Below are 12,390 nucleotides of genomic sequence, written 5' to 3'. Positions count from 1 at the left end.
TAAATAAATATATAAATAAAAATTAAAAGTTTAAAAAAATTTTTTTCCTTTTTTTGGCCGTGCCTGTGACATATTGAAGTTTTCCAGCCAGGGACTGAAGCCATGCCACAGCAGCAACCCAAGCCACTGCAGTAACAATGCTATATCCTTAACTCACTCGCAGCACCCCAAGAGAACTCCAAAAGTTAAAAATCTAAGGACCCCCAAGAGCTGTAAAATCAAAGTCTCTGGAGAATTTGCATTTTAACAAATCCCCAGGTGATTCTTAAATATGCTCTAAAATTTGAAAACTTCTGATATAAGTAAAATCACCAGTGGTAGACTCAGCATTTTCAGACATCAATTTTCTCCAAACTAATCTGTACACTAATCTTGATCAAAAATCAATCCCAATGAGGAGTTCCCATCGTGGCGCAGTGGTTAATGAATCCGACTAGGAACCATGAGGTTGAGGGTTCGATCCCTGACCTTGCTCAGTGGGTTAAGGATCCGGCGTTGCCATGAGCTGTGGTGTAGGTCACAGACGCGGCTCGGATCCTGCGTTGCTGTGGCTCTGGCGTAGGCTGGTGGCTACAGCTCCGATTGGACCCCTAGCCTGGGACCCTCCATATGCCAAGGGAGCAGCCCAAGAAATGGCAAAAAAGACCAAAAAAAAAAAAAAAAATTAATCCCAATGAAAATCCCAGCAGGCTTTTTAGTGAAAGTAGACAAACCAGGAGTTCCCGTCATGGCGCAGTGGTTAACGAATCCGACTAGGAACCATGAGGTTGTGGGTTCGATCCCTGCCCTTGCTCAGTGGGTTAAGGATCCGGCGTTGCCGTGAGCTGTGGTGTAGGTCACAGACGTGGCTCAGATCCCGCGTTGCTGTGGCTCTGGCGTAGGCTGGCAGCTACAGCTCTGATTAGACCCCTAGCCTGGGAACCTCCATGTGCTGCAGGAGCCGCCCAAAAAATGGCAAAAAAAAAAAAAAAAAAAAAAAAGTTGACAAACCAATTCTAAAGTGCATATGGAAACATAAAGAATCCATAATAGTCAAAATGACTCTGAAAAAAAGAATAAAGCTTTTTATCTAACTTAATGAATTATTACAAACTAACCTAATCAAAACAACATAGTACTGGCAACAAGACAGAAAAACAGGTCAATGGAACAGAGTCCAGAGTCCAGGAATAAACCCATACACATACAGACAACTGATTTTTCACAACAGTCCAAGGCCTATGCAAGAAGAGGAAAAAAAATAGCTTTTTTTTTCTCTTTGAAGCCTGGAACAATTAGATTATACATATGCCAAAAGATGAACTTAACTTTGCACCATCTACATAAATGAACCCGAAACTATAAAACTTGAAGAAAATGTAGAAAATCTTTGTGACCCTGGATTAAACAAAAATTTCTTAGATATCAAAAACACAATCCATAAAGAAAATATGGGTAAATTAGACTTCATCAAAATTTAAAATTTCTGCTCTTCACAAGACACAAAAGCTAACGCACAGAATGGAAGAAAAAAAATCTGTACAAAGTATGTGCCTGATAAAAAAGGACTTGTATTCAGAAGAACACAGACTTTCAAAACTCAATAATAGGAAGTTCCCTGGTGGCCTAGTGGTTAAGGATCCAGTGTTGTGACTGCTATAGCTAAGGTTACCACTGTGGCAAGGGTTTGATCCTTGGCCTAGGAACATCCATATGCCTTAGGCACAGCCAAAAACAACAACAACAACAACAAAACGATAAAAGGAAAACAAGCAAGTAAAAAAAAAAAATGCGTAAAAGATTTAAACAGTTACTTCAATAAAGAAAATATACAAATGGCAAACAAGCACATGAAAAGATGCTCAACATCATTAGACATTAGGGAAATGCAAACTAAAGCTTCAATGAGGCACCACTACACAGCTATTAAAATTGCAAAGATTAAAAGGACTGTATATCAAGTGATAGCAATCATACAGAGCAACTGGAATGTTCATATATTGCTGATAGGAATGTAAAATGGCCCACTTACTAGGGAAGAAAGTTTGGCAATTTTCTAAAAAGTTAAACCTGCACCTACCATAACATGATCAGCCATTTTCATTCCCAGGTTTACCCAAGAATTAAAAAAAAAAACAAAAAACATATGTTCATAAGACTTACAGGTAGAAGTTAACAGCAGTACTATTCATAATGGCTACAACCCAAATATTCATCAACAGATGAATGGACAAATTGCAAATATATTCATTCACTAGTTTGACATGGAAAGACATGAAAACAACTAGTGTCCATCAAGAGATAAATGGAAAAAGAAAGTGATATATACTAAATATACAACAGAATATTATTCAGCCATGAAAAGGGAATCCCGCCATCTGTGACAACAGGGATAGACCTTGAGGGCATTATGCTAACTAAGTGAAATAAGTTAGAGAAAGATAAATACACAATTTCACATACGTGCAATCTAAATAAACAAAAGAATAAGCTCATTTTTTAAAAAAAAGCAAAGAAGAACAAACTCATGGATACAGAGTTTGCTAAAGATGGAGGTATAGGGGTAGGCAAAATGAGTAAAGACGATCAAAAGGTAAAAACTTCCAGTTATAAGATGAGTTAGTCCCGGGGACAGAATGTATGGCATGGTGACTGCAGCTAATAATACTATATTATATATTTGAAAGTTGCCAAGAGGGTAAATTGTAAAGCTCTCATCACAAGAGAAAAAAAAAACTTGTAGGTCTGTGTAGTGATTGATGTTAACTTATTGTGGATATTCTTTTGGAAAAGACATATATGCAAACACGTTGTGAACCTAAAACAAATACAAAGTTATAAGATTGGATGGCAGGCATTTAACATTTATCACAAAGAAACAGTATTTGATTTCATAACTAAATGAAACATTTGGCTATTGCTTTAAAATATCCCAAGTGCTAATATCTTAAACTCATTTGCTGATTGCGGAAGGAAAAATGCATTTCAAGACTTTAATTTAGAGACCTTAAAATACATAGTTAATAAAACTTCTCCTGCCACCATTCGAAGAAAATATTAAATGAACTTTTTTTTTTTTTTTTTTTTTTTTTTGTCTTTTGTCTTTTTAGGGCCGCACCCAAGGCATATGGAGGTTCCCAGGTTAGGGGTCTAATCAGAGCTGTAGCCGCTGGCCTACACCACAGCCACAGCAACGCCAGATCCAAGCCGACACTGCTACCTACACCATAGCTCAAGGCAACAGCAACGGCAACGCCGGATACTTAACCCACTAAGGGAGGCCAGGGACCGAAACTACAACCTCCTGATTCCTAGTCAGATTCGTTTCTGCTGCGCCACAATGGGAACTCCTAAATGAACTCCTTTAAAACAATCAAATGGAAAGAAATAAGTATTTATCCTACCTTTCCTGTAAGACTTGAATTGGGGTAGTCAAATAGCCCTAATGATGGGGGGAAATTATTCCTTGCATAAATTTTAACCAATATGTGAAAAATGAGTGATAGAATATGAAAATCACCATTCTGTAGTCTCAAATAAAACGTCAATTTAGTCAAGGATCATTAATGGAGACTTAAATCACTAGGTGAAAGGTCAACTGTTGATGGGGAACTCTTCTTTGCAGCATGGCAATTACCACCCCTTACCTTACTTCCCACCTGGATCCACTGATCGCTCCTAATAATGGGATACTAATAATGGGACAATTAGACATTACACACACCCTGACACAACGCAACAGGAGACAGCAGCACCTAGGAAGAGGACCTGCTAAAGATTTCACCCCAATATAATCAAGCCTGTAGAACCAACTTCCGTTTTAGGAAAAATGCAGGGACTTGAGGAACAAGCTAGCCCTACAAAATAGCAATCAGAGAAATCCTGAAGGTGAGACATCTTGCAGGTCAGACAACCTGGCTTCTTCGATTGCACTGACAAGAAAACAAATGGGAGAACACTGTTCTAAATTAAGAGACATTTAAAAACTAAATGCAACCCAATGGGCTTGTTTGGATCCTGGTTCAAATAAATCTCCCATAAAAGTGTATTTTTGGCTCAATTTAGGAAATCTGAATATTAACCGGTTTAGGTGATTTTAAGCAATTACCATTAATTATGCTACATGTGACAATGTTACTACAATCATGTAAACATACTTAATTTTATATTATGCATACTAAAGAATTTAGGCTTAAGATATGTGATTTGCTTTAAAATATTTTTTGCAAAAGCGATACAGTTAATATAGCAAATTGTTAAAATAATTATAAATCCAAGTGATGGGCATACGGGAGTTCACGTCCTTCTACTTTTCTGTTTGAAATTTTTCAGAGTAAAATTTCCAAAATATATTATACAAAATAATATATGCTCCTAGTAACACAAATGCCAAATACATGTAATAAGAGCATTTATTTTTTTTTTTTATTATTTTCCCACTGTACAGCAAGGGGGTCAGGTTATCCTTACATGTATACATTACAATTACAGTTTTTCCCCCACCATTTCTTCTGTTGCAACATGAGTATCTAGACATAGTTCTCAATGCTATTCAGCGGGATCTCCTTGTAAATCTATTCTAGGTTGTGTCTGATAAGCCCAAGCTCCCGATCCCTCCCACTCCCTCCCCCTCCCATCAGGCAACCACAAGTCTCAATAAGAGCATTTAAATGAACTGTCGTGCCGCTGTAATTTGATTCAAATCAGGAGTGGTGGGTCATGTCCAAGTCTGTCATCCATCTACCTTGTAACCTTGAGCAATTACTATACCTCTATCTTTGGAAAGTGAGTATATGGGTAGTCCCTACCTCTAGGGTTGCTAGGGGATCCAGGTCCCTCATTGGAGACCATGGAACATCTAAACTCTGCAGAAGGCAAATATCTATGGACTCAGAGTTCTAAAGCAGAGTCTCCTTAGGAGTTCCCGTCATGGCTCAGTGGTTAACGAATCTGACCAGGAACTACAAGATTTCTGGGCTCGATCCCTGACCTTGCTCAGTGGGTTAAGGATCCGACATTGCCTTGAGCTGTGGTGTAGGTTGCAGAAGAGGCTCAGATCTGGCATTGCTGTGCTGTGGCGTAGGCCAGCGGCTACAATTCCAATTAGACCCCTAGTCTGGGAACCTCCATATGCCATGGGAGCGGCTCTAGAAAAGGCAAAAAGACAAAAAAATAAAATAAATAAATAAAAAATAAATAAATAAAGTAGAGTCTCTTTCAAAGACAAGATAAAGGATTTATGCACTAAACACGTTATTCTATAAAGAGCTGCACTATGTCCTAAGGATACCCCCTTTGATATCACTAAGAAGATAACCTCGTTATTGCCTATGCCTGTTCCTGCCCACTAATCTTGTTACCTTCCTTAATCCCACCAATAATAATCTCATCACCTTCCTTAATAAAAGTCATGTGGGTTAAAGCCTAGGCACCTTTGTTCTGCGGAACAAGAGTGCCACTTTCTAAATGTAAGAGTCTTGTGTGTTGTGTTATACTGCGCCGTCCCTCTTCCAGGATTCCCCAGTTGCCCTGCAGCGCTGGACGCGGCAGTCCCTGAGTTAATACAAGTAGGGACATGTGGGACAGACAGCTTCCCTTTTGGTTGACAGAGTGAAGACATTCAGCCAGTACTTACTGGGTGCCTTCCACAGGCCATGTGCTGGGTGTTCCCTCACAGAGCTTGTGCTTGATGGGTTCCCAGGAGGATGGAGACAGACCTCAACCCCCCATATGTGATGGTTCAACTTGGAGACCTGCTGAGGACAAGATCTACACCTGTTCCCGGAATGTGGAGGCTCAAGTTGGGCAACAAGAAACAATGGCCTGTGGAAAACAACTGCCCTGTGTCATGGGACTCGACCCCCTACCCTTCTCTGGACCTTTCCCTCTTTCTTCGTCGCTCCTGCCACAAGTTTCTGCCATGAACTCCAGTCACAGATTCCTGATACAGACCCTTTATAAGCCTAGCACCTCCTCACAGTCAAGGCGGGTGCTACCTTGAGCTCAGCCCGTCCTCCCCAAATGCCTTTATAAATCTCTCTTGCTTTACTAACTTGGTCTTGCATGTTCCTCCCTCGGCAAACCTCACAGTGCTCTGATGTTTCAGGGAGGAAGAAATTCTCCTCTACCCTCCAAGATTCTTTGGGCTGGTCTAAGAATTAAATGGACAGAAGATGAATTAACAGGAGAAAATCAAACAAAATTTTAATAATATGTATACATGGGAGAGATCCAGGAAAACTAACTGGCCAAAATGGCAGAAACCTTTTCCTTAAGTACCATCCTCAGCTAAAGACAAAAGGGTGTTGGGGGTGGGGAAAGTCAGTTACAGGAGATTGTCAGGAAAAACACAGTACACAAGGGTAAGGTTTCATGAAGACTTAAGCCTCTGCCTTTTCCACTGATAAATTTCCAGAGATTCGGTCACCCTCTTCTTCCTGGTACAGCAAGGGAGACACACCTACAAATAGATACTTCCCTTATAAATGTAAATGTTTCTTAGAAAAGGGTAACTGCTCCTTGGTTTTCAGAGTTTTTCCTATGTCTGCTGTAGCTGTTTAGAAAATAACCAGCTTAGGAGTTCCCTTCGTGGCCCGGTCGTGGCTCAGTGGTTAACACATCTGACTAGAAACCTGAGGTTGTGGGTTCAATCCCTGGCCTTGCTCAGTGGGTTCAGGATCCGGCGTTGCCATGAGCTGTGGTGTAGGTCACAGACTCGGCTCGGATCCTGCGTTGCTGTGGTGTAGGCCAGTGGCTACAGCTCTGATTAGACCCCTAGCCTGGGAACCTCCATATGCCACAGAAGAGGCCCTAGAAAAGGCAAAGACAAAAAAAAAAAAAAAAAAAAAAAAAGCTTACAATAATTAATAAACCAAAGAGACATGTTTGGCGATAGCAAATTCTGCTCCTGTGCAGCTAGCAACACAGATCTTCCTTAAAAACGCTGGACAGACATAAATCCAAGCCATGACAAGGGCCACAAAAGGACACTAGGCTATAGAGATGTGCTGACAGATGAGTGAGAAAGTCAGTGTTCAGGTTCTAGACATTAAATCAGACAGCGCTGTGGTTAAAGCAGCAACTCTGGGTAGAATATTTGGGTTTGCACACAGTTCCTCTACCTCCTGCTAACTGTGTGACCTTGAACAATTCACTTCACCTCTTAGTTCCCTCATCTGCACAGTGAATGCAGGAAGGCACAGTCCTACCTCAAATGGCTGTGAAGATTGCATGGTTAAAGTGTTTAGTGCTTAGAATAGTGCCTGGTACAAACTAAACTCTTGTTGGAAAGAGTAGCTATTATTATCTTCATTGTCCTTTGACCCTTAACAAGTATACCTGTTATTATCTTGATGGTCCTTTGGCCTAGGGTAAAACAAAGTATAACTCTAACAACCCTGTCTCACAGGTTGGCCTCTGAGGACTTAATGAGTTAATGCTTTGAATTCTGTTTTTCAGGAAAATCTGGCTGCATGGTACTCTCTTGGAGAGTTTGTTTAAAAAAGAAAAAATCCTGATGTGCAGGTTCCATTCTGAAACAAATGAATTTGAAATTCTAGGGAGAGAGCTAGGACCTCCTTTTCTTTAGAAACTCCTCCAGTGATTTTACTGTGCAACCAGGGTTGAGAATCTCCGCAGTGCAATGACTTCATTATCGCTATTATTGTGGCCTCAACAGTGTACAACCCAAGATCTAATACTTTAGCCTTCCGAAGAGTTTAAGTTCCCAATAAATCCTGTCCTCTCCTCTCACACCTTCCCCTGGTTTCCCCCAGCCTTTTTCTTCTTTTTTGGCCGCCCCGCGGCATAGAGAGTCCCGGGCCAGGGATCAAATCCGAGCCGTAGCTGCGACCAAAGCCACAGCTATGGCAACGAAGGATCTTTAACTTACTGTGCGGGGGGCAGGGTGTCGAACCTATGTCCCAGCGCTCCCAAGACGCAGCCGATACCCCTTTGCCAGGGCGGGAATCCCCCCACCACTTTATTCCAAGAGCAGAACAAACATCAAGAGAAAAAGCGCTCAGGTAAACCCCTCCCGCCCCAAATCATGACCGGCGCCCGTGTTTCTCTGGGGGCTTAACTGGGAACCGCCTAGAACACACTGCTGAGTCGAATTATTGACAGAGGCCCCCCAACCCAACCCAATGTGTGGTGCAGTCTTTACAGCAAGGTACCTTTCTGCATCCGGAAAATCTTAAGCCCGTAAAAGCTTACACGGGTATCTGTCACGCGGGGGTGGGGGGAGAAGGAAGGAATCAGGTTTTAAATACTTGGGCATTGTTTTTCCATTTATGAATCGAAAACCCGAGAAACGAGTTTATGCACTTTTGAGGGGCTTAAGCGAGATGTCCTACAGCTCGATGGGGTAGTGATTACATTAAGATGCATAATTTGTCAAAACTCATCGAGCTGTGTACTTACAATCTGTACCTTTTATTGTGGGGACGGTACACCTCAATTTTAAAAAACAGCACAAAGTAAAATAAAGTTGGCAAACAGTCGTTTGCTACGAGGTTCACGTGGAAAAATGAATCGAAGAGGAGTCCCAAGTTCGCTACAAACGCTCTCAGTGACCTGCCTGCTCTAACAAGGGAAAATAGTTGGCGGTTCTAAGTCCGTCCTTGGATGGGTGGACAAGGACTGTCCGGGAAGGAGACCGAGCCCCATGCACCGCGGAGTTCTGCCTGGATCTTGAGCGCCCGGGCGTCCTTACCGAGCAGCAGGAAAGACAGGACCCACTGCAGCACCGCCGCGGTCTGCAGCCGCCGCGCCAGCGGGATGTTGAGCGGCGCAAACTCGACCTTCATGGCCCGGCCGAGGCGAGAATGGCTCCGAGCGCGGCCGCCTGGGACCTTGCTGTTTTGTGGCGACTCCGGGGTGTGCGCGGCCTTCCCGCCCGGTGTGGGGCACCGAGGCGCAGAGGAGACGGCGGCGTCTGCGGCGACTCGGGAGTGGGCGCGGACTGGACTTGGTCTCGGGTGGGAGGGCGCGCCGGAGCTGAGGCTGGGGGCCGCCAATCACACGCGCCGAGGCGGGGGAGCAGCTGCGGCGCCTGGGACGCATTGGCTGGCGCGCCCAGGCGCTGGCGAGAGCGTGCCGCGCTGGGCACAGGAGACAGAGAGCGGGGTCAGCTGGCAGCCTGCCCCAACCCGGCAACGCAGGTTCCTGCAACCTCGCCAGAGAACTGGGATCTCCACCCGGCTCTGACAATTGTTCAGCTGATCGATTACTGTGTGCTCAGCTTCAGCATCCGCCCTTAAACCCACCTCTTCCTCCAAAAGGCTGCAGCTAGGAAAGGGTTTGTTCAGGGATCTCCCGCCAGATGGAGGAAGCACAGGATGGTACCCATCTGTTTATTGGTCTCTGTTCTCCACCCCACCCTCAAACTCTGGGGCTTCCTCGGTTTTGTGTCCCAGATTCCTACACGAATCCTGGAAACCTTTCACTTATTCATTCGAAGGACACTGTCTCCCACGAGCCCGGGATCATTCTGGGCTCTAGAGATACACCCAGTAACCAAGCCATTCATTGATTTTGCTCTCAGAGAGCACAAATTATGGGGACAAGACAAACATAAGAAAAATAACCACACAATTGGGTGTGTAATTGCAAAATGAAACCCTTCTATGAATGAACGGGAAGGTTGTAGGACTTAGACTGAAGGGTTACTGAAGAAGCTACACTTTAATTGTAATAGTTAATCTAGTCCGAGAAAGGGGAGGCACATGTGCAAAGGTCCTGTGGCTGAAGCTCAAAGAAGACCAATATAATGGGAGTTCAGGGAACAAGGAAGAAATGGGAGGGAGATGAGGCAAAAATGGTGGTAAGCAACCAGATCCTTGCAAGTTGTGTTTAGGGTTCAAGTCTTTTACCTTAAAGACTTGCCACTGAAAAATTTCAATTATGATGTGTTAAACAGATCCTAAATTGTGCCTCATTCTGTGAGCACCCACTACATTTTCTTTAGAAATCTTACTTACTGCATAGTTGACCAATACCAAGTGGCAGGGAGCTGTCAGATCATTGCTAGAGGGAATCTGAAACAGATTCCCTCTAGCAACACAGCAGAGATGACTACCCATTCCCTCTAGCAACACAACAGAGCTGACTACCCATCCCCCCACCGTGCCCCTTTTTACTTCAACATTTTAATAGAAAGTTAGATTAAAACAATTGCCTGTGTAGTTCAGGGCGAGTTGTGACTTTTTGTGTGCAAAATTTGCTGACTTTTTCCTAATTGAGAAATCACTTTTTTTTTTCTGCCGCATTTTCTTTATTTCAAGCCGCAGGTCTACCTGGAGGGTCATGCAGCAAGTGGCTCATAAATAAAATCAGAGTCTTTGAATAGTGTCATCACATTAAAAGACAGAACTTCTGGATTTTCCCACTGCGTAAAGAGCCTGCATCTTTGGAATCCATGAATTGGTATTATTTATGCCACGCCTGAGAGGTACCTTGCTCCAATTAACATTACCATACTACTCACTATAAAAAAGCCCAAGGGTAGGCTACTGAAGATACTAGGGTCACCATTTTCTGGATACTGAGTTGTAACCCAACCCATGGACTTCTTCACAGCTTTCTTCCATGTGGAATAACGAATTTCACTTTCCTTAGCATTGATCTGAGGTTCAAACCGCTCCATCGTGACAGCTGATAAATCCTCAGGTTTGAGACTCCAAACGCCAACTCCTTCTGCAGCCCCTGCTGCCATGGCAGCTCCCAAGGCGGTTGTTTCTGGCATTGAGGGCTTCACTACTGGGATATACAGAATGTCTGCTTGTAGCTGCATAAGAATTTTGTTGTTGGTCATTCCCCCATCTACCTGCAAATGGCTGAGTGGAATTCCACAGTCACGGTTCATGGCATCCAAAATCTCTCGGGTTTGGAAACAAACAGCTTCTAACGCAGCAAAAGCAATATGGCATTTATTGGTGAATTGAGTGAGCCCACAGATGATCCCTCTTGCACTGGGCTCCCAGTAAGGTGCATATAGCCCTGAAAAGGCTGGGACAAAATAACAGCCATAAGAAGTACCTACTTCTTTAGCAAGTTTTTCAATTTCCTCTGAGGTCTTTATAATTCCAAGATTGTCTCTTAGCCAGCGAACAACAGCACCAGCTATAGCTACTGAGCCTTCTAATGCATAATACACTGGTTTGTCTCTGCCGAGTTTGTAAGCCACTGTGGTCAGAAGGCCATGTTCAGAAAACACACACTTGTGGCCTGTATTACATAGTAAGAAACAGCCTGTTCCATACGTGTTTTTGGCCTGTCCATCCTGGAAGCACATCTGTCCCACCAATGCAGCAGACTGGTCTCCCAAACACCCAGATATTGGCACACCTTCCAAGGCCCCAGCTTTCATTAGGCCATAGATCTCAGAAGAACTCCGGACATTTGGCAGAATTTTCATTGGAACTTCAAAAAATTCACAGAGCTCTTTATCCCATTCCAAAGAATGAATGTTGAATAGCATCGTCCTACTTGCATTTGTTACGTCTGTACAATGAACACCTCCCCTGGCTCCTCCTGTCAAGCTCCAAATAAGCCAGGAATCAATGGTCCCAAAAAGAGCTCTATCTTCTTCAACTGCCTTTTGAATTTTTCTCACATTATCAAGGAGCCAACGAAGCTTCACTGCACTGAAGTACGTGCTGAGTGGAAGGCCTGTCTTGGTCTTGACAAAGTTATTATTCACTGGAATGATTTTACTAAGGTTCGCAACGGTAGACTGGGTTCTTAGATCAAGCCACACCACAGCATTGTAAAGGGGTTCTCCAGTTAACTTGTCCCAGACCACAGTGGTTTCCCTCTGGTTACTGACACCAATAGCTTTTATGTTGGAAATATCAATATTGAGCTGACCAAGTTTCTCACACGTTTTCTCTATACACTCATAGACGGACTGCAGGATTTCCTTAGGGTCTTGTTCCACCCACCCTTCTTTTGGAAATTTTTGTTCTATTTCCACTTGATGATGACTAAGTAGTTCGGCTGTTTTTGAATTGAAAACCAAAAAGCGCGTCGAGCTGGTGCCCTGGTCCACTGCTCCCACCAACGGCCCCAAAACAGCTTTCTTCGAGGCTGCCATGAAAATAGCTTCGGTCGGTGGGCAGGCGATCGCGTCCCGTTTCCCGGGTGACGGCAGCGGCGCCGGGGGCGGGGCGGACGGCGAGTCCGGAGGGTCAGGCAACGCGCAGCCGTAGAACGCCAATCAGCGCCGAGCTTCTCACCCCGCCCCTCCCGCTTCTCCCGTAGATTTCTTCCCTGAACTTTCCCTCAGTGCTTGTAGGGGACACTGAGTAAACACCGCGTAAAACATTGTGCAGAGCCCTTCACCAGCCTGAGCTTATCCTACGGAAACGCTGCGAAATAAGTATTTGCTCATGTGGCAGTTTGCGAAGGCCA

At 43.8% G+C, this 12,390-nt stretch overlaps 1 protein-coding gene and 1 pseudogene across 7 annotated transcripts in view; both read right to left on the bottom strand.

Moving 5' to 3' along the window:
* Window positions 1-8,949, bottom strand: part of MOGAT1 (monoacylglycerol O-acyltransferase 1) — a 77,829-nt gene extending 68,880 nt beyond the window's left edge. For all 6 annotated transcript variants that reach the window (XM_084999075.1, XM_084999073.1, XM_084999076.1 and 3 more), the window contains exon 1: window positions 8,693-8,949. In XM_084999075.1, the coding sequence (XP_084855201.1) occupies window positions 8,693-8,786 (94 nt within the window). In that variant the 5' untranslated portion in view covers window positions 8,787-8,949. The remainder of the gene's footprint in view (window positions 1-8,692) is intronic.
* A 1,279-nt stretch (window positions 8,950-10,228) lies between these two features.
* Window positions 10,229-12,180, bottom strand: LOC146396159 (glycerol kinase pseudogene; annotated as a pseudogene). Its single transcript, XR_014829301.1, has one exon. The product of XR_014829301.1 is annotated as a glycerol kinase pseudogene (transcript).
* Between the last annotated feature and the right edge of the window lie 210 nt (window positions 12,181-12,390).

This window comes from Sus scrofa, chromosome 15 (assembly GCF_054392235.1).
Source record: "Sus scrofa isolate SSC_HxYL_T2T_F1_AM1 chromosome 15, Sscrofa_HxYL_maternal_Yorkshire_Landrace_v2.0, whole genome shotgun sequence".
NCBI classification, from domain to species: domain Eukaryota; kingdom Metazoa; phylum Chordata; class Mammalia; order Artiodactyla; family Suidae; genus Sus; species Sus scrofa.
Note: the sequence above shows the minus strand (reverse complement) of the source record. Positions and strands in the feature narration are given on the sequence as shown.